An 18,552-nucleotide genomic window follows, 5' to 3' on the forward strand; every position below is an offset into this window, starting at 1 on the left:
AGGTGCCCCAGGCTATAAGTTCACGTCCCAGGTTTCAGAGCTGTGTGTAGGTGCCCAGGAGAGCAGTGCTCTGTGCTGTGACTGAGCGGTCACTATGCAGCAGTGGCTACCTAGGAAAACTCCCTCCCTGAGCTACACAGCAAAGCAATGGATGTCTTCCTTCAGCCTGAAAACTCCCGGAGATGGAGGATGCACTGGGTGGGGGGGCGCGAGGAGCACCATGCACTAGCCCTGCCTTCCCACAGGGCCTGAGGCTTTGTTTGTACGAGCTCATTTTATTCCCCCTTCCCCCGCCCCACCATGGGCAGCTTGTCCATGGGTACACACGGGGATAGAGCAGTCGGCATGCCTTGCCTCAGCCAATGATCCCAGGCGGTTCCGAAGGGGCCGTTATCTGAGGACAGAAGGGTGCGTGGCTAGGAGCCGGAGAGTTTGTGTGAGGCCGGTGGAGGCCAGGCCCAGGCAGAATCCCCAGGGGGAAGGCCTCCTGTGTCAGCCTGCTGTCTCAGAAGACCGGGTAACTGATGCCTGTCTGGCTTCAGCAGTGCCAGGATACAGATGGGCCATGGAGGTGGTGCCTCTCAGAGTCTACAAGGCACTACCAGCAGGAAATGTGTTAGTGGCCAGCACAGGGGCCAACTCCAGCCCCAGATACGTGGAAGCTTCCTGGCAGGATGACATGTCAGAGGCCCAGGGCTTGTCGGACAGGGTCCTCTATGGAGGTGGCTGAGTGCATGGAGACCCCAGGCGCTCCAATGCTGGTCTCCCAGCAGTCAAACCCGCAGCCGGTCAGGGCCTGCTTGGCGGCCTCCACTTTTGCTCGCTCTAGACCTGGGGAGGGAAGGCAGTCAGGTCTGGCGGATGGTACTCAGCAGACGCTCCCAGCCCTGGAGTAAGGCCCTCCTGGGGTGCATCTTGTGGCTTCCGAGGCTCACTGCAGTACCTATGAGCCACAAGTCAAGCCCCACGCCCTCCTCACGGGCTGTAACCACCTGGCCCCAGCCTTGCCATGCCTCATGACGTCATGCCACGCTTCAAATGTGGCTTCAAACATAATCCCCATATGGGCCTCAGTTTCCCTACCTAAGAATGGGGCTGACTCTGCCTCCCCATCCCATGTGTGCCTGGCCAACACCTGGTGTACTGGGCATGCTCTTAAAAACACTGACTCATAAGTGTCAGCCATGGACCAGGAGCCACCCAGCAGGGCCTCCGGGAGGACACCTCACTCTTTGAAGCCAGAAGCCTGGGGCTTTGGAAACCTTGGTGGGCTGTGCAAAGTGAGGAGATGGAGTGATGAGACGGAGGAGGAGGAGGAGGAGGGGGAGAGGGAGGAGGAAGGGGAGGGGAAGGAGGAGGGGGAGGGGGAGAAGGAGGCGGCAACACAGGAGTGGGTGAGACAGATGGTACCGCCAGATGCCTGCAGCGAGAATTCCTTGCCCTCTGGTATGGTGTGGGGCTCCTTTCCCTTAAGCCTCTTGGTGAGTCTTTCCTCCCAAAGACCAAAGCTATTTCACTCTTCCAAACCTGTCTGCTCCTCACAGTGAACAGGAGTGGGGTGGCAGCTGGGGGATGGGAGGCTGCCCTGGATGTTTCTGAAGCTTTTGCAGGTGGAGGCAGGGGCCTGGGGTGGATGACCTTTGCAGCCACACACTCCTCCTGGGGTAGGAGCAATGGTCCAGTAGTCTACCTGCCATCACCCGCGCTTGCCCAGGGGAGGTTAACGCACTTGCCCAAGGCTACAGAGCCGAGCTCAAGTCCCCCCTGTGGGGAATTCTCCGGCGGCCCTTCCATCAGTCTAACCGTCTCCCCAGCCGCACACCCCGTACCTGGCTTCAGGAGGGTGATGCCACAGCCGCCGCCGCCTGCGCCAGTCAGCTTGCTGTGCAGTCCATGTGCTGCTGTTACCTGACAGAGCTGGTCCAGGGAGGCGTGGCCCACACCAAGGGCATTCAGATGGTGCTGGTTCATGTCCATTAGCTCCTGGAAGAGGCGGTCATCTGTTCCTGCCTGACCCACCAAGGCGAGCTTCCTGTCACAGCCCTGGTTGTGGGACAGCTCATGCTCTCTCTGTGGGACTTTGATAAGTGAGTTCATCCTCCTGTACTGAGGCCAGTACCAAGCTGGGCCCTTGGGATTATAAGGGACATGCGTATGATCCAAGCTGATCAAGTGGGGGGAGGGGTCAGCGTCACTACACTGGCCACAAACCTACACACCTGCCGTGGGGTCAGGGATCACCTGAAAGATTCCTAACCACAGGTCTTCAATCTCTGCATGAAGCTATGCTGGAAGCCGTTGGCACTGGTCCCTTACTCAGGAGATGGTTCCTTTCCCGCTAAAGGCCAGTGGGGATAGCTTACCATTTGCGAGAGAAAATGTCGCATACGGTATGCCACCCTACTGTTGCCTCCCCGGCTGGTTTTTGGAATAAGAGCCTGGCTGTCACTCCAGCAAGGTCACGAGTGAGGAAATAGCTAAATATTTGTCTAGGTTTCTTCAATTATGTGCAATAAGATTGCTGCTTGCCAAGGACCAACAAGGCGTGTGTGGATAAAATGCTAAAGGCAGCCACTGCTTGCCTTTTACTGGATGCTGGGTACACACTGTGTGCTGGGGAGGAGCACCCAGTAAGGCCACGCACTCCCTCCTGGGCTTGGGCCTGAGGCAGGCTAGGGTGAGGCTTGGCTCTGCCCTTCTCAGTCCTTTGCTAGAGGGTTCCTCCCATGGAAGCAGAGTGTGAGGTCTGTGCCCTCCTGGCTGTGTGAAGGGAAGGACTTTTGCCCAACGCCTGTGGTCTGCAAACCCTGTTATCAGTGTATGTCACTATCATCCCACCTTATAAAAGAGGACACTGAGGGCCAGGGGCAAAAAACCTGTCTGGGGCCGCCCACCTTGTAAGGTGGCGAGTTGGTGCCACAGCGCCTCTGCTTGCTAGAACACCCAGAGCATTCCAGATGCCACCTCCTGCTGGGGGACTGGGTGTGTGTGGCTTGTGCTGTTTAGGCTCTGCTCTGAGCACGGAGCTCAGGATGCACTGAGGCAGCTCTGCCAGGTGCTCTTTCCCGGGCCCCGCCCACTTGCTGGGATGCTGACCAATGAGCAGACAGGCAGCGTGGCCCGGTGGCAGCCCCCTCGTGCCTTTCCTGAGCCTGGTGGGCTGCGTGAGGAGACTTCGGGGGCCTCTCTGTGTGCCTGAGTGCCAGGTGTCAGGTTGTCAAGGCAGGTTCCAGACACCTGTCACATTCTGATCCAAAATCTGTCAAGGATCGGATGACAGACTATGACACCAGAGAACAGCTCGCTGGTTCACATGCAGAGCTGTCCGGGGGCAGTGCTGTGCACTTGAGCAGCGGTGGTAGCCAAAAATACCCTCACTGCGTAATCAGCAGGCTGCTCCCCGGCACTCTCAGGCCCGACAGGGCGTAAGCGAGAAGTTCTCGTCTTTATTACTTTCCTGCTCGGATCTGTGATTCTGAATGTGGATGGAGCTGAGAGCTGGGAAACAAGGCTGGAGGACTGCCCCGTGCACAGTAGGGACTCAGTAAAGATCTGAGTGATTCTGGGGGTGATGGTGCACGTCTCATGCAGATCTCTAAGTCTGAGGCTCTCCTGGTCTACACGGTGAGTTCCAGGCCGGCCTGGGCTACTTGAAAAATAAAAACTAATGATCTGCGGAGTGGAGGCTTACGCAGGCATCAGTTTGGGTCCTGGCTCTGCCACTCACTGGCTGGATGACACAGGAAGTGAGTCAGCCTCTAAGGTGGAGACACGGGTAATTGTAAGGAGCAGGAGTGGCCGCTTTGTGTGTTGGCTGCACACCGGGATGCTGGCAGGGGCAGAGGTGGGTACTACAGGTCAGTACTAGAGGCCAAGCGGAGGGGGGCACACCTGCCGTCCAAGGGACCCTGCCTGCCCTTTCACATGACTACCTCAGCCAGGGGCTGCTGGGTCCCTTGTACTTCGCCCGTCAGCCTGACGGACAGACCAGACGGAGAGGAAGCCTTTGACTCTCTGAGCTGGTGACACATGGGCACTGGGAACAGGAGGCCCTGGAACTGGAATAACTTTGTGACACCCTAGCGCGGCCACCAGCAGGCAGTGAGTGAAATTCAGACCTGGGGCTGCTCAAACGCTACCTAGAGTTACACCAACGGTGCTGGCCAGAGTTAAGAGGACCACGGACAACTTCAGGACCCTCCTGCCCAGAAGCGCCAGGTGGCTGTTGAGTGGACACCCGTAGTCAGCACAGCGCGGGAAACCAGGAAGGTGGGCGTCTCCCCTCAACCTCAGGACCCACACCTCCCGCAGGGCCTCGTGTACCAGGCTTCTGTGCTTGCCCCCATGGGCACACACAGGCTTGGGGGCCCAGGCCTGGGTAAACTGAGGACAGGGGGATACATCCATGGGCAGCAGTGGGGTGAGGAGACCCTCTCAGTAGGAAGCTTACTTCTAGGACAAGGTACTGTTCTGGGACTGGTGCGGCCGCCATCTCTCCCAGCACGCGCTCACACTCCAGGGAGATTGCGTCAATTGAGGTCAGGAGCGGGGCCATGATCTCAGGGAACTGCAGGAAAGGAAGAACGTGAGGTCTAAGGCTAGGGGAGGGCAGACCCTGCTGTAGTGTCAGGGCACCATCTACACCAACCCTCGGGGATCTCCTGTGGCCTGGCCTCTGTTCTGCCGATGCCCTGATGTCTGGGGAGAGAGGGGGGGGGGGATCCTTACTGCAAAGCTGTGTGACTAAAGGGACAGGCCTGTTCCAAAAATCCCTATCCCGACCAGCATGGCAGTGGTCATAGTTAGCACCTTCCTTTCTGTACATACTGCCCCACCCCACCCCACCCCTGAGATTTCCCTGCCCCCCACCCCACTACACGCAGCACCAGCAGCACCTTGATTAGCCTGCTTCTGACGCCAGCCACGAGGGCCTTGGTACTTCGTGGGACCTTGGTGTTGGTGAGCAGGATCTGCAGAGCTGGGAGCCTGCGGAGAAAAGAAGGCAGGGTGGACGGGCCAGGCCCAGGAAGGTGTAGGTGTGTCACCCAGCCACACACAGGGGGATGTCAACTTAGTCTAGGGACTAGAGAGCAGGGATGGGAGAAAGCAGGTCCTCCAAGACTTCACCATCATGAGATAAAGGGCTGAGAAAGAGTAAAGACCACCAGGGGCCGAGGCTGGAGCACAGTAGCATAGGCTCAGCCTGGAGGTCGTGACCCCTCACTGGGTTATAAGTTCAAAGTGGCCGTGGCAGAGAGAAGGGAGGGCCTGAGGGTCAGTGGTGCCCAACCCTGAGGCTTAGGTGAGGATGAGGGGGCGGGGCACAGGGCGAGAGATGAGCATCCCCCTGCAGACTCGCTCCACACCCAAGGACTATCTGCAAGGACGTCGCTTTTTAAATGAGCACTGTCTTTTCGCTACCCTTTTCACTCAAAAAGACCGAGTTCTGGGAAGGTGGACCTTGAGCCACACCACAAACGAGGTGCTTTGCACGGAATGGCGCCATGGATGGAGTGGGGATGTTTTGGAGGTTGGGTACTTCGTGGATGGCATCTTCACCCTCACACACGCCTCGGCTGGAGGCCCGCGGCCAACCCACATGGAAACCTATCATGTCCAGGGTCACACTCAGGGTTCTGCTCTGAGGTCATCTGGGCCTGGGCTCCCTGACTCCGTGTCACCCCACCCCCGCCCTTCCTCAGTGCACAGTCACCCAGCTGCCCCACGACAGCCTCAGGACCTTCCTGCTTGCATTGATTCTCCCTCCTCACAGCTCCTGACTCACCTTCATTCAGGCCTCTGCTTGGGTGTTACCTCATCGGAGGCCCTGGGGAACCCCATCCACCCACTCTCACTGAGGGTCACTTTTGGGCATCACAACTAAGGGGTGCTGTGGGGGCCTAGCCAGGCTGCTGAACACTCTGTGATGTACAGGGCCAGCCAGCATCACAAGGAAGGATCTGGTGCAGAGTTGCAGACCGCCAAAGCTGAGAGAGGAGGTCTCTATAGGACAGGGAAAGGGAGGGGAGCGGAGGGGAGGGGGGGAGGGGGGGGGAGGGGTGTGGGGGGGGGGGAGGGAAGGGGGTAGGGGGGAGGGGGGGGAGGGGGGAGGGGAGGGGAGGGAGGGGGGAGGGGAGGGAGGGGCGGACCTCCGAGCCCCTCAGCTGGCTAGAGCAGTATGCCAGGACTGTGTGCCTATCTGTGCTGACCACCATGGGTGCCAGTGACCCCCCAACACATAATTCCCACCGGGCTCCTACTTGCCACCATTTAATCCCTGTCCCCAATCTTTCTGCAGATGGCTAAAGCACTGGGGGCCAAGATTCAGTCTGCACAGCTGACCAGGTAGGACACAGCGCGCAAAGCAGGGTGGACGCTGCCAAATCCTCCGCTCTGAGCTTTGCCCAAGCCTCCGGCTGCAGGCTCCAGCTCGCCCAAGCCTTGCTAGCCTCCACAACACCCCTCTTTCCCCTCTGTTGGCTTCCGTACTTATCTGTCCCAACCTCACTCTCATGCCCAGCAAAAGCTCCTGGAAACAGCCAGAGAGGGATGCCTACATTCCTGGTCATTAGGAAAGAGGTAGTGGCTAATGTTTACCAAATGAACAGACAGACAGGCAGCCAGGGTCTGCGGATCAGCTGAGCTTCAAAGGGAAGGGGTGGCCACACACGACCTTCACCTTTAATCGTGGTGAAGAGTTGGCATGGAGGAAGGAAGACAACAGCCAGGGGCCCCCACAGCAGGGAGGGGACGCAAGGACACCTGCCCCTGAGAACCTCACAGAGGCACAGTGCTCTTCCTGGATATGTGTTAGCCATGGCAATGCGGCCTGAATTACCTCTTCAAGGATGACATCTTCCCTTGCTGGTAGCGCAGGGCTCCTCCTGGAGAGAGGGACAGCAGCCATCACCATGGGGATGGCTCGGATTTGCATTCTGGGACAGCATGAGGTCAGTGTGGACCAGGACACGCCAGGCTGAGTGACGCACCCGTCCACTCTGGCTTCATCTGTGGAAGACCCTAAGGGTATGAAGGTCCCCGGGCCCTCGGCCTTCTGAGCCACCTGACATCCTCAGCCATCGCCCGAGTGGTGAGGCTAAGGCCCGGGGCTCAGTGGCTGGGCCTGTCAGGATGGAAGGCTGCTCTCCTGGTTCACCAACTCCACAGCAGCAGTCCCCTGTGGGGTTCCTATTTCCCAGGCCTGGGCCTCCCCCCAGAGAGTCAGCGCCTGAGATCTTCCCCTCACCCGGAGCAGGAGTGCGCTCTTTTCCTCAGAAGCCACTAATTGGACCCATCCCAAGCCGGGAGAGCCGGGGCACCCACAAATGTAACGAGACTCCCAGGAAGGACGAGGGGGCGAACACACTTACCCCAGGTGCTGACGGAATTGTCCACGCCAGAGGGGTTCCCGTGGATCACTCTCTCCCCCTCGTAGGCCCACTTGTTAATTGACTTCAGATCCTCCTCGGGCCAACTGAGCACACAGAGAAAGGGGCTGGGGTAGCCTTGGACAGTCGAAGGAAGGAGCTGTGGGCTGTCCCTGCTATGAGTGCAGGGGCCACCCAAAACCCAGGGCTGATGTGAGTGGGCACAGGAACTCAGAAGGAGCGGTAGAGTCTGCCCCTCTCAGTCTAAGATGATCCTGAGCCTCGCTTTCCTGTCCTCTGAAACCCACACAGCATGGTGGGAGTGGCTCAAGCCTCAGTTTCCCTGTGTGCTGTGCTCTCACCAGCTGGGTGACTCTGAACCTGTTACCTAACCTCTCTGAGCCCTCACCTGCCTCAGGGATAGGATGCTTAGCTCCACTCTCGCCAGGCTAGGTCACGTACGGCTGGAGGCAGACATTGCGTCTACACAGCATACACGTTGACTGCTCAAATGTCAGCTCCTCAGAGGGTCTGTCTCAGGAAGGGCAAGCAGAGGTGAGGCTTCTGCTTCCTGTGTGACCCCTGGAACTGGAGGTGTGGGGAAGCAAGTGTGCATGGTGGTGAGGCCACACACTGAGACCCCAGGACAATGAACACACCTCTATTGTGAATCCCTGGTGGGCAACCATCACCTCTGGGCTTCCTTGAAGCAGAGGAGCCTCCCCAGGAATGGGGTGGGCTCAGGGCTAGCACAGGACCAGGTCAAAACACTAGCAGGAACTCGGAAGTGCAGCCCACCCTCTCCCCGTCCTCAGTCTGGCTCCCTTCTAGAAATTCCCTTCCCTTGCCTTGGCTGAGCTGTATGTGCAGGATGCTGGTTGGACCCTGTCTGCTCTACCAGTCCTCACCTTTCTCATCTGTGAAGGCAGACACGACTGCACAGTGAGATGGACGGATACCATTGCACAGGGACAGCGGCCTAACACGGGCTATTGGGGCCACAGCTCCTGAGTATACACAAACCCTGGCCCAACAGCTGGTGCCTCTGGGCACACACACACACACACACACACACACACACACACACACACACACAGGGAGAGAGAATAAGAGAGAGAGACAGAGACAGAGACAGAGAGACAAAGAGAAACCCAGTGGGAAAGACAGGGTTACTCATTTTCCCTCAGAGGGGAAACTGAGGTTCAGAGGGTCACAAAAATTGTCACAAACCCCAGTGCCACGCACTGCTCTGTCACAGGAAGGACGGGGAGCAGGAGAAAGCTGGTCCTTACCTGCCAATGGAGCCCCTGTCCTTGAGCGGGTTGGTGACCTCCTCACAGGCAGTCAGGAGGGCGGCTGCCACACACACTGAGTAGGCTGCACTGGAGCCCAAGCCTGCCCCAGGGGGCAGTTCCGACCACACCATGATGTCCAGGCTCGGGAGTGTCCTGAAACACACCGGGCACAGAAAGTGACTCCCTTAAAGGGTGTGAAGCGCCAATGGGAACCTGGGGCCAGGTGTGGACACTGGGGGAGGGGGTGGCTGAGCATCTAGACCCTGACGGGAGCAATCCCCATCGGGTTCCAGGGACTGAAGACGACGCTGACCACCAGGAAACAGGCATCAGACTTCAGTTAAATCACTGTGAACCTAAACCCCTCCTGAGAACTCCCTGCTCGGTAGAGCTGGGCTCCTCCTGGCCTGGTTCTCAGCACCACCTGTCCGTCTGTCTGGCATGGCCTTGCTCCATGTCACCCTCCCACCCATCTTTCTGGAGCTTGGGAAGCACCTCCATTGGACACTTCTGCAGACTACCTGCACCAGGCACTACTGCCGACACATGGAACCCAGGTCTACAGCAGTTTGGTTAAAAGAACTATCAGACCATCACACGGAGACCTCCCTCAAGTAAGACCCGACAGTGTTCTGCAGTTTCTGAGACCTGTTCCCATTTTGTAGATACCTAACTCCAAGCACGGCTTTTCAGAGTACACAGGCCCGCACCAGAGACCAGGGCCCAACCAATTGAAGCAAAGTGTGTTACCCATGCTGAACAGCCCTGCAGTGGCAATTTTGGTTTCTTTAAAAAAAACAAAAAACAAAAAAACAAAAACAAAAACAAAAACCCAGAATGTTTTCGTTTTAACACATCCCAGGTGTGGGATGTGCGGCTGCTTCAGACTCCACAGCTGCTGACTGTGATTTGGCTCCTGCTCTAGCAGAGGTGTGATTTTGCCAGCTGCAGAATTTTTGTTGTTGTAAAGTGTTTGGAATCCTGGAGACTTTTCAGAGAGTAGATGAATAGGGCCCCTAGAGGCAGAGTGGGCTATTGTTGGTTTGTGAAGTATTTGTGTGCAAAGAAGAAACAACAAGAAGAAGAAATTAGTTATCCCGTCAGTGAAGACCAAACTTGCCCCCAAGGAACTCGATGCCCCTAATAAGTAGGAAGTAGTCTAACAAAAATGTTGCCCGATTTCCAACCCCTGACTTTATTCCTCCCTATCCTCTTCCCCTCTTATCTAGCATTAGGGGTTGAAAGGGTAGAAAGAAAAGGGTGGAGAAGGGTGGAAAAAAGAAGACCCACAAAGTAGCAAGGCCGGCTACATAGCCTAGGCCTGGGGATAACATCTGAGGGGCTGGAGGGATGGCTCAGCAGTTAAGAGCTCTGACTGCTCTCGCAGAGGTCCTGAGTTCAAGTCCCAGCAACCACAGGGTGGCTCACAACCATCTGTAATGGGGTCCTATGCCCTCTTCTGGTGTGTCTGAAGACAGGAACAGTGTACTCACATGCATAGATGAATAAATAAATCACACCAGTCACAGGCATGGTGACACACACCTTAAACCCCAGCACTCCAGAGGCAGAAGCAGCTAGATCTCTGTGAGTTCTAGGCTAGCCTGGTCTCACTGAGTTCCAGACCAGCCACAGCTTACAAAACAACCAAACCCCCGCCCCAAACTATTGCATGTACCGTGTCTGTCACGGCCACGTTCAACTTACCAGTTTAAATATACTCCCAATCCTCCTTACTGTACCTTGAGAAAATTATGTTATTACTAAATAATGAGTTCACTACGTGTGTGTGTGCATGCGTAAGCACCTGCCATTTTGGAGAGGGTCTTTCAAAGCCTTGGCTGACTTCGAGGTTGCTGGGGTAGAGGAGGATGGCTCTGAACTGGTCATCCTCCCAGGGGCTGGGATTTCAGGTGAGCTCCACCAACCCAGGTTTTGTGAAGCTCTGGGGACAAAGACTCATAGTCTCGCACATGGTAGCCAAACACCTTCACTGGTCGCATCCCCAGCCTGACTTGGTGGTGTTTTTTTCTGTTTGAGACGAGGTCTCACACCGCAGTGCAGGCTGTCACTCTGGGGACCGTCACATGGCAACTCAGTCTCCTGAGTGCTGGGGTCATAGGTCTAAGTCACCACTTCCAGCCTGAGGAAATGGCCGATGGTTACAGCAACCATGCCCTGAGCTGCACGTCGGGCTCTGGGCTCCGTGCTTTAGGCAGATCAGACCGTATTCTCCTCAGAGCCTGGTGCTGTCGATGGATCATTCCACACAGGGAAGCTGAGCCTCAGAGCGGGCAAGCACTACCATCTTGGCCTCGTGAGGCTGCCTCAGAGGAGCTGTCACGCCCTAGGCACTGGCTCCCAGGTCTCTCTGCAGTGGCCTCACAGTGCTGACCGCCTCCCTCCAGCCACACCACAGAGAGGTCGCCCTGAGGAATTGCAACAGACCCTTTGCTCTGTTTAACTAAAGCAGCCGGGGACGCAGCACAGGGTGAACACATCAGCCAGCCAGGTGGTTCATGCCACAACTCTACAGCCTGACTAGCTAAATGGCCTTCCTCAGGCTCGCTCTCCCCTCCCCCCCGCCCCCCTTGCCTGGGTTGCCACGGACATCATCCCTAGAAACCCATGAGGCTCCGGAATTCTCCGGAACACTTCCCGGGGGTAGACTCCCACAGCCCATGCACGCACCTCTGTTTCCGGCAGATAGCCAGGTACAGGTACAGAAAGGCAAGCAGAGACAGGCCTTCGTTGCCTGCACAGTCTCGGGGGAGGCCCGCCACCTTCTTCAGCTTCTCCAGTTGCTCCAAGGTGGGTGCCGGGACATCGCCTTGCTCTGTCACACAGGCAAACAAGCAGGTGGGTGAGAGGCCTGCAGAGCAGACGTTCTCGTAAAACCGCAGAACACGCTGGCATCAGCGTGGGGACGAAAAGGTCCCACCCTCCAGCCCAACACTTGCCCTGGGTGTGGGTCTTAGCCGCCACTCACTGAACATGTGGCCCTCAGCCGAGTGGCTTACTGTCTCTGAACCTTGGTAAGAGGACAGCAATGGCACCTCCTCAGGGGGCCTTCGCAAAGACAAGGACAAGGCATGCAGTGCAGGTCCTGGCCCAGATCAAGTGCTTAGCTGATAGTCTGAGCACGAGCACTGTGATTTGCCTTCCAGCCTTCAAAACCATGTCAAAGGGAGCAGGTTTCTCTCTCTCTCTCTCTCAAAGACAATTAGCAAAAGGACTAGAGATGGGGCTCAGTATTAAGTAAGGCCCTAGCAAGTGCCAGGCCCTGGGTTCCATTCTTAGCACTCCCAATGTGCGTGCATGCATACACGAACATACACTCACCTCACACACACCACACACCCACACATCACCACACCACACATACCATACCACACACACACACACACACACACACACACACACACATCAGATACACCACAAACACTATACCAGACACACACACACACACACACACACCACACAGATGAACCACATCACACAGACACACCATGATACACACATGACACATACATCTCACACCCACACACCACACCACACACAACACATACCACATACATCACACACACACATATACCACACACCCATACATCACCACACACACCATACACAGACACACACACATATATCAGACACACCACAAACACTACACCCCACACACACACACACACACACACACAGATGAACCACATCACACAGACACACAACGCCACGCACGACACACACACATACATCTCACACCCACACACCACACCCCAAACATACATCATACACACACACACACACACACACACACACACACACACACACACACACACACACACACAGAGGTTTTGTCCAGCGCAGCACAGGACCTGGGCCACCTGTCTCTGTCATGCAGAAGAGGCTGATCCAGTCTGACCAGCTCACCTGTAGAAATTACTTCTCCCAGCCTCAGGTCAGGAGCAAACGAATGGAGCAGGGCATGGCTGTTAGGAAAGTTCAAGGCCTCACCCACCAAGGGTTCAGTGCCTGTGTGCCTAAAAGACTGATGGTATTCCAGAGGAAAAAAACAGGGGGTCAAGGAGACCCCAACTTTGCAGAGTGCTGGGATGGGTTCAGACCAATCTTGGAGTTTAGAGAGCTGTGTCTGAGCCCTTTCTATATCCATGACGACATGGTGTCTCCTGCCTTTACCCTCAATTGTCACAGCCATGAAGGAGATGGATGGTCTCTCCTACGTTGGGGACCACTGGTGGAGGGCACGCTTGGCTCACAGCCCGGCCTAGGAGGTTGATACCTGTTCTTTGCCTGTTACTACGTGGAGGGAATGCTAGACTCCAAAAGGAGGAAACCAGTCTCCAAGAGGCCCTTGTACTCTCCTACCGAAGCAGACTTACAGCCCTGGCACCCACCGTGTGTCCTGACCGTTCTCCACCGCAACCCTCAGCCAGGTCACATGCCTGTCCGGACTCGCCGGCGGGCTTGCATGATCTCGGCCAGAAGCTACCACTCCTGGCTGGTGCCACTTTAGACACCGACTTAGAAAAGCGGCTGCTGGTCCTCCGGGGACATTTCTGCCCTAGCGGTGCCTGGTACCATGGTAAGCAAGTCCCAGAGGCTCTGAGCTGAGGGGACCCAGGAGTCACCCACAGTGCTTCTTACAAAATATAGTCATTTCCCACCACCTCTACCAATTCTCCACAGTCGAAGGGCAGGGGCAGGAACTACAGACACTGGGGGAAGTGCCCCCTCTCCCAATTACAAGAACCGGTAAGTAGAAAAGAGTCAGTCTAGGTAAAGACAGCCCCTTCCCTCTTTCTTTACTGGGGATCAAGCCCAGCTCTCCCTTGCTGAGTCACACCCCAAGCCCAAGCATTCACTGTCACTCCATCTCTGGTAGCGGGGCTTGGGAACAGGCTGGAAGTAGTCGTGGAGGGCTCTTGCTAGCCCTAGGCTTGCTGAGAAAGGCATGAACCAGCAGGATTCTGTGGTCAGACCAGACTCATGGGGCAGGCACTACCCTGCTGACAGAAGGGAACTCGCCTGGATGGCTGTAACCACCGCTCTTCCCATGACGCCAGCAGCAGCACAGGGGCCTTGGGTTAATGGCACGGGAAAGTGCTGACACCCCAAAAGAGAAGCACCGTGTCCCTAGACGTTGACATGGCCCGGCTCTGTTTCAGAGACACAGAAATTCCATCTCTCGGTCGACCCGAGTCCCTCTCTCCAAAAGTCAGTCGTGAAGGGCTGGTGCCAGAATGCCCAGGTTGCTACTGAGGAAGCGATGTGGTGTCTGTCACCTTGTGCTGCTCCCGAATGGCCTCTGAGTCAGGCAACAGCCATCTTGGGGAATTCCCTTGTACCCCCTTGCCAAAACGATTATCCCAGCTGGGCTTGGTGACTGCACTCCTCACAGAGGGGTGGGGAGGTCACAGGACCCCCACCTCAGTACCCAGCAGCCCCCTACCATTCTGCATGCTGCTCTGCCTTAATTGCGTGTGGCTAGGGTATACAGACTGGGGAAGATTGGGGTTTGGGGCTCCATCTGTGTGACTACATCTTCCTGCTGGGTAAAGCCTTCTGGTAAGACCTTTATGTGGGGGCACCCACACTCCAATAACCAACCCCTGACTTATACACTCAGTAAAGAAGCCCCTGCTTCCCCAGGGTGAACTCTGGGGGAATTGTGCCTTGGTTTATCATTGGGACCTTAGGAGGAGGAGGGGGAGATGTTTTGTTTCCCCTGGGAAGGAATTACAGCAACACTTCATTAGTATTGATTGGATTAGCCAGTAACAAACACAAGTTGGTAAGCACACACCCCACCCCTGAGCCACCCGGGCCTCTGCTCTGTAACAAACCACACAGAACAACAGTGCCTTCACTTTCACTAAAAGCAGAATTGACAGCTTTCTCGATCTACTTCCCGTCACGGCGTCCACCCCAGGAACTAACTGTTGTCGTCAGTTGATAGCTCTTCCCATAGACTTTCCTGTACCTTTCCACATTGGCTTCTATAAGTACATACACTGTTCCACACCTGTGATACCGTGGCACACCTGCTTCCACACCTGTGACTGACACTGTGGCACACCTGCTTCCACACCTGTGACAGTCAATCCTTTTGTCTCTTTTATCTTGTTTCATTTAATGTGGGCTCACGTAGCCCAGGCTAGCCTTGATCTTACCATACAGCCGGAGCTGTATTCCTGATTCTCTGGCCCCCACCTCCCAAGTACTGGGGATACACTAATTAATTCGGATAGGATTTAGAATCACCTAGGAGACACAGCTCTGAGCCTGACTAGGAGGGCATTTCTAGAGAGGTTCAGCTAATGTAGGAAGACTCACTCTGGGTGTGTATAGCACCATCCCCGGAGTTCTAGACTGAATAACAGGGAGGAGTAGAGCCATTCTTCTCTCTCTCTGCTTCCTGACTACAGAGGGAATGTGACCAGGCACCTTACGCTCCTGCCAGGAGCCCAATGGACTATGCTCAAACCGAGAGCCACAATACATACTCAAGTTGCCTTTGTCATAGCAACAAGAAGGGTAACTAACTCAACAGCTTAACATTTTTACTCTACAGTGAGCCTGGAAGATCCGCCCACAGCAGGCCACAGAGATCCAGGGCACAGTTCTACATGTTTCAAATGAACTAGCTAGGTGTGGTGGAGCATGCACTTGAGAGAAAGAGGCAGGCAGATCTCTGTGAGGTCTGGTATCACAAACAAACAAAACTAAGTCCTGTACGAAGTGAATGAAGCCAGTTTTCTGGGGTCGGAGGACAACATCATTTTCTGGCTCCCCACAAGCAGCCTGAAGTAACCACTCTGTCTGTCACCCCTTCCCCACTTCCTTCAGGGGCCAGGCTCTTGCCACACCAGGCCCCCCCCTCTTTGTACTAACCAAGAAAGCCTGTGTCCAGCAGCTGAAGCGTGGCCACATCCCAGACCTGCTTAATACCGACGTTTGGTAAATTGAGGCTCACTTTCCCATTGCTCTGTGGTCGCAGCACGAGAAATGTTCTCAAGTTCAAGGCCACCGCCAGAGCTACCTGCAAAATGAAGGGCAAAACTGGGAAGCCTGAAGGTGAGGGGCTCACGGGCCAGCGGCCATACGTTCTGGAGGTGGAGATGGGAGGATCCTGGGGGGTTTGCTGGCCGCCTACCCTTCCCCATCCCAACAAACTCATGTAAGATTATGAGAAGGGCTGGCTCAAAATCCAAGGTAAACAGTGCCTCTTGAGGAATGATACCTCAGGTTGTCTCAGCCTAGACAGACAGACAGACCTCAGGTTGTCTCTTAGCCTAGACAGACAGACAGACATACACACACATACACACACACACACACACACACACACGCACGCACGCACGAGACCGTAAAGGATGAGGGTTGGAGAGGGTGTAATGTGCTTGGTCAAGTTACCGACTCTCTCCTGAGCCTCAGCTTTATCTACAAAATAGGAGACTACACATCGGACTCGGGTTAGGGCCAAGGTTTAAATGAGATAATACAAGTATGCAATACTTCTACCACTCCATCTTTCCAATTCCTCAACCCTGGAATGTTCCCAGAGTCCAGTTCTCTAAGCTCTTTCCCCTCCACCAACACTCACTTCCTGGGTGATTCCACCCAACCTGTAGGTTTTATAAACCATCTTTCCGCTATGGTACGGAGTGGGACCAACTTAAGGTTCGTCTGGCTGGAGACATTCATCCAGGCCTTTCTTTTACCTTCTTCAAAGTCAGTGTCAGAGAGAAGTGGTTACCCAATCAGTTCAAATACCTGGGGACTTTTTGTTTTTGTTTTTAATGTATATCAGTACACTGTAGTTTGTCATCAGATACACCAGAAGAAAACATCAGATACCATTACGGATGGCTGTGAGCCAGCATGTGGTTGCTGGGAATTGAACTCAGGACCTCAGGAAGAGCAGTTGGTGCTCTTAGCCGCTGAGCCATCTCTCCAGCCCTTGTTTTTTGTTTTTTGTTTTTTTTGGTTTTTTTTTTTTCGGAGCTGGGGACTGAACCCAGGGCCTTGTGCTTGCTAGGCAAGTGCTCTACCACTGAACTAAATCCCCAACCCCCTGTTTTTGTTTTTGTTTTGTTTGTTTGTTTTGTTTTTTTTAAAGATTTTTTATTTTATGTATATGAGTACATTGTAGCTATCTTTAGACACACCAGAAGAGATCCTATTACAGATGGTTGTGAGCCACCATGTGGTTACTGGGATTTGAACTCAGGACCTCTGGAAGAGCAGTCAGTGCTCTTATCCGCTGAGCCATCTCTCCAGCCCCTGTTTTTGTTTTTTAATGATTTATTTATTTATCTTATGTATATGAGTACACTGTCGCTGTCTTCAGACACACCACAAGAGGGCATCAGATCCCATTACAGATGATTGTGAGCCACCACGTGGTTGCTGGGACTTGAACTCAGAACCTCTGGAAGAGTAGTCAGTGTTCTTAACCACTGAGCTGTCTCTCCAGCCCATCTCTGGGGAGTTTTTACCTTGCCATGGACCACAGCATGTTCTCCATGGAGGATGACTTTCCCTGGAGCAGACACCAGCAGGACTTCTGACAACATGGCTCCTGAGACTCCTGAAAGAAAAAGCAGCAGAGAGGAAAAACAAAGTTTCCTAGATCTTGGCTACAAACACCAGGAAGGCCCACACCTTTAATCCCAGCACTCGAGAGGCAGAGGCAGGTGGATCTCTTTGGGGGTTGGAGGCCAGCCTAGTCTACAGTGTGAGTTCCAGGACAGCCAGCGCCATATAGAGAAACTCTGTCTCTTCGTGGAACTACCATCCAGAACTATATACCAGGATGACAGGGCAGTGAGCCAGTCAGCTGGACAATGGAAAAAAATCTGGGTTCAGATACCAGCCCTTCCGTCCCCAGCATGTCTTAGGAAAACTGCCATGAATCTGTTTCCAACAAATCAGCTAATAGAGACAACGCTGGAGACTGATTCAAAGGACCAGAAGCAGCAGGACCTGTCAGTCTGGCAAAGTAGCATCTATACCGCAGTGAGCTACAAGGTACTGACGGGACTATCACTGCTGCTGGTAGAAACTGACATGACCTCCGAGTGCACGGCTCAGTCGTGGAATGCTTGCCTACCATGAGGGCGGTTATGCGTTTGATGGTATCGAAACCCGAGGTTTACATAAAATCTTGCAGAAGAAAGAATTCTTCCGGGACATGAGGCCACAACCAACTTGTCAGTTATACACAAGGCTGCGGGGCTTACCTGTTACGCCTCGTGTTGCACATTTAAACAAGAACTTGTGCAAGGCAGAGTCTCACCAAGTGCTTTTGCTGGACTTATGGGTGCACGCATTTTACATTGTTATAAATAACGCAAAGTCACCCGGTTCAAGACTTCACTGGAACTCCCTTGCACTGGCCACCCCACTGCATACTCAGTAGCCACGGAGACCCCAGTCTACCGGGAACTGTCCGACCTGAGGTCGCCGACCGCTCGGATCGAGGAAACTAAGACAGAGGACCGCGGCGCCCGGCCCAGGGTGTCCGGGACCCAACCCTCACATCGCCCCACCCGCAGCCCAGGCCTCTCACCTGCCCCGGCCAGCGCCCAGGTGAGCCGAAACTCCCGCAGTAGCTCCCGGTCTTCTCCATATCAAAGGGCAGAGCCCCAAGGAGGCAGGCGTGTCTTCCTCCGGCCAATCAGAGAGCTTGAGTCGAGGTTCCCTTTACGGATTGGGTCGAACATTGACCAATGAGAATTTCAAACAGACCGAGATTGCCCCGCCTCTTTCTAATCGTCATCCAATGGGAAACAAGTCCCGGGGGGTGCCCCGCCCTGGTGCGAGTGCCACAGGCCAATAGGAAACAGCCATTGAGAGGTGGCGCGGCCGGC

At 54.9% G+C, this 18,552-nt stretch overlaps 1 protein-coding gene across 1 annotated transcript; it reads right to left on the reverse strand.

The window, feature by feature from the left end:
* Nucleotides 1-387: 387 nt before the first annotated feature.
* Mvk (mevalonate kinase) lies at nucleotides 388-18,354 on the reverse strand. Its single transcript, XM_032886843.1, has 11 exons — nucleotides 18,252-18,354; nucleotides 17,179-17,270; nucleotides 15,572-15,719; nucleotides 11,354-11,498; nucleotides 8,660-8,815; nucleotides 7,371-7,474; nucleotides 6,839-6,884; nucleotides 4,896-4,986; nucleotides 4,451-4,567; nucleotides 1,830-1,983; nucleotides 388-831 (listed from the first exon to the last, which is right to left on the reverse strand). Exons 2-11 carry the CDS (start codon nucleotides 17,254-17,256, stop codon nucleotides 683-685), a joined length of 1,188 nt encoding a protein of 395 aa, XP_032742734.1. The 5' UTR covers nucleotides 17,257-17,270; nucleotides 18,252-18,354; the 3' UTR covers nucleotides 388-682.
* Between the last annotated feature and the right edge of the window lie 198 nt (nucleotides 18,355-18,552).

The sequence above is a fragment of the Rattus rattus genome, chromosome 16 (assembly GCF_011064425.1).
Source record: "Rattus rattus isolate New Zealand chromosome 16, Rrattus_CSIRO_v1, whole genome shotgun sequence".
In the NCBI taxonomy this organism is placed as follows: Eukaryota; Metazoa; Chordata; class Mammalia; order Rodentia; family Muridae; genus Rattus; species Rattus rattus.

Coding starts and splice junctions, on each gene's coding strand:
- Mvk (XM_032886843.1), bottom strand. CDS start 17,256: ATGTTGTCAGAAGTCCTGCTGGTGTCTGCTCCAGGGAAAGTCATCCTC. Junction 15,720..17,178: donor ATGCTGTGGTCCATGGCAAG/GTAAAAACTCCC, acceptor TTCATTTTGCAG/GTAGCTCTGGCGGTGGCCTT. Junction 1,984..4,450: donor AACAGTACCTTGTCCTAGAA/GTAAGCTTCCTA, acceptor CGCCTCTTCCAG/GAGCTAATGGACATGAACCA.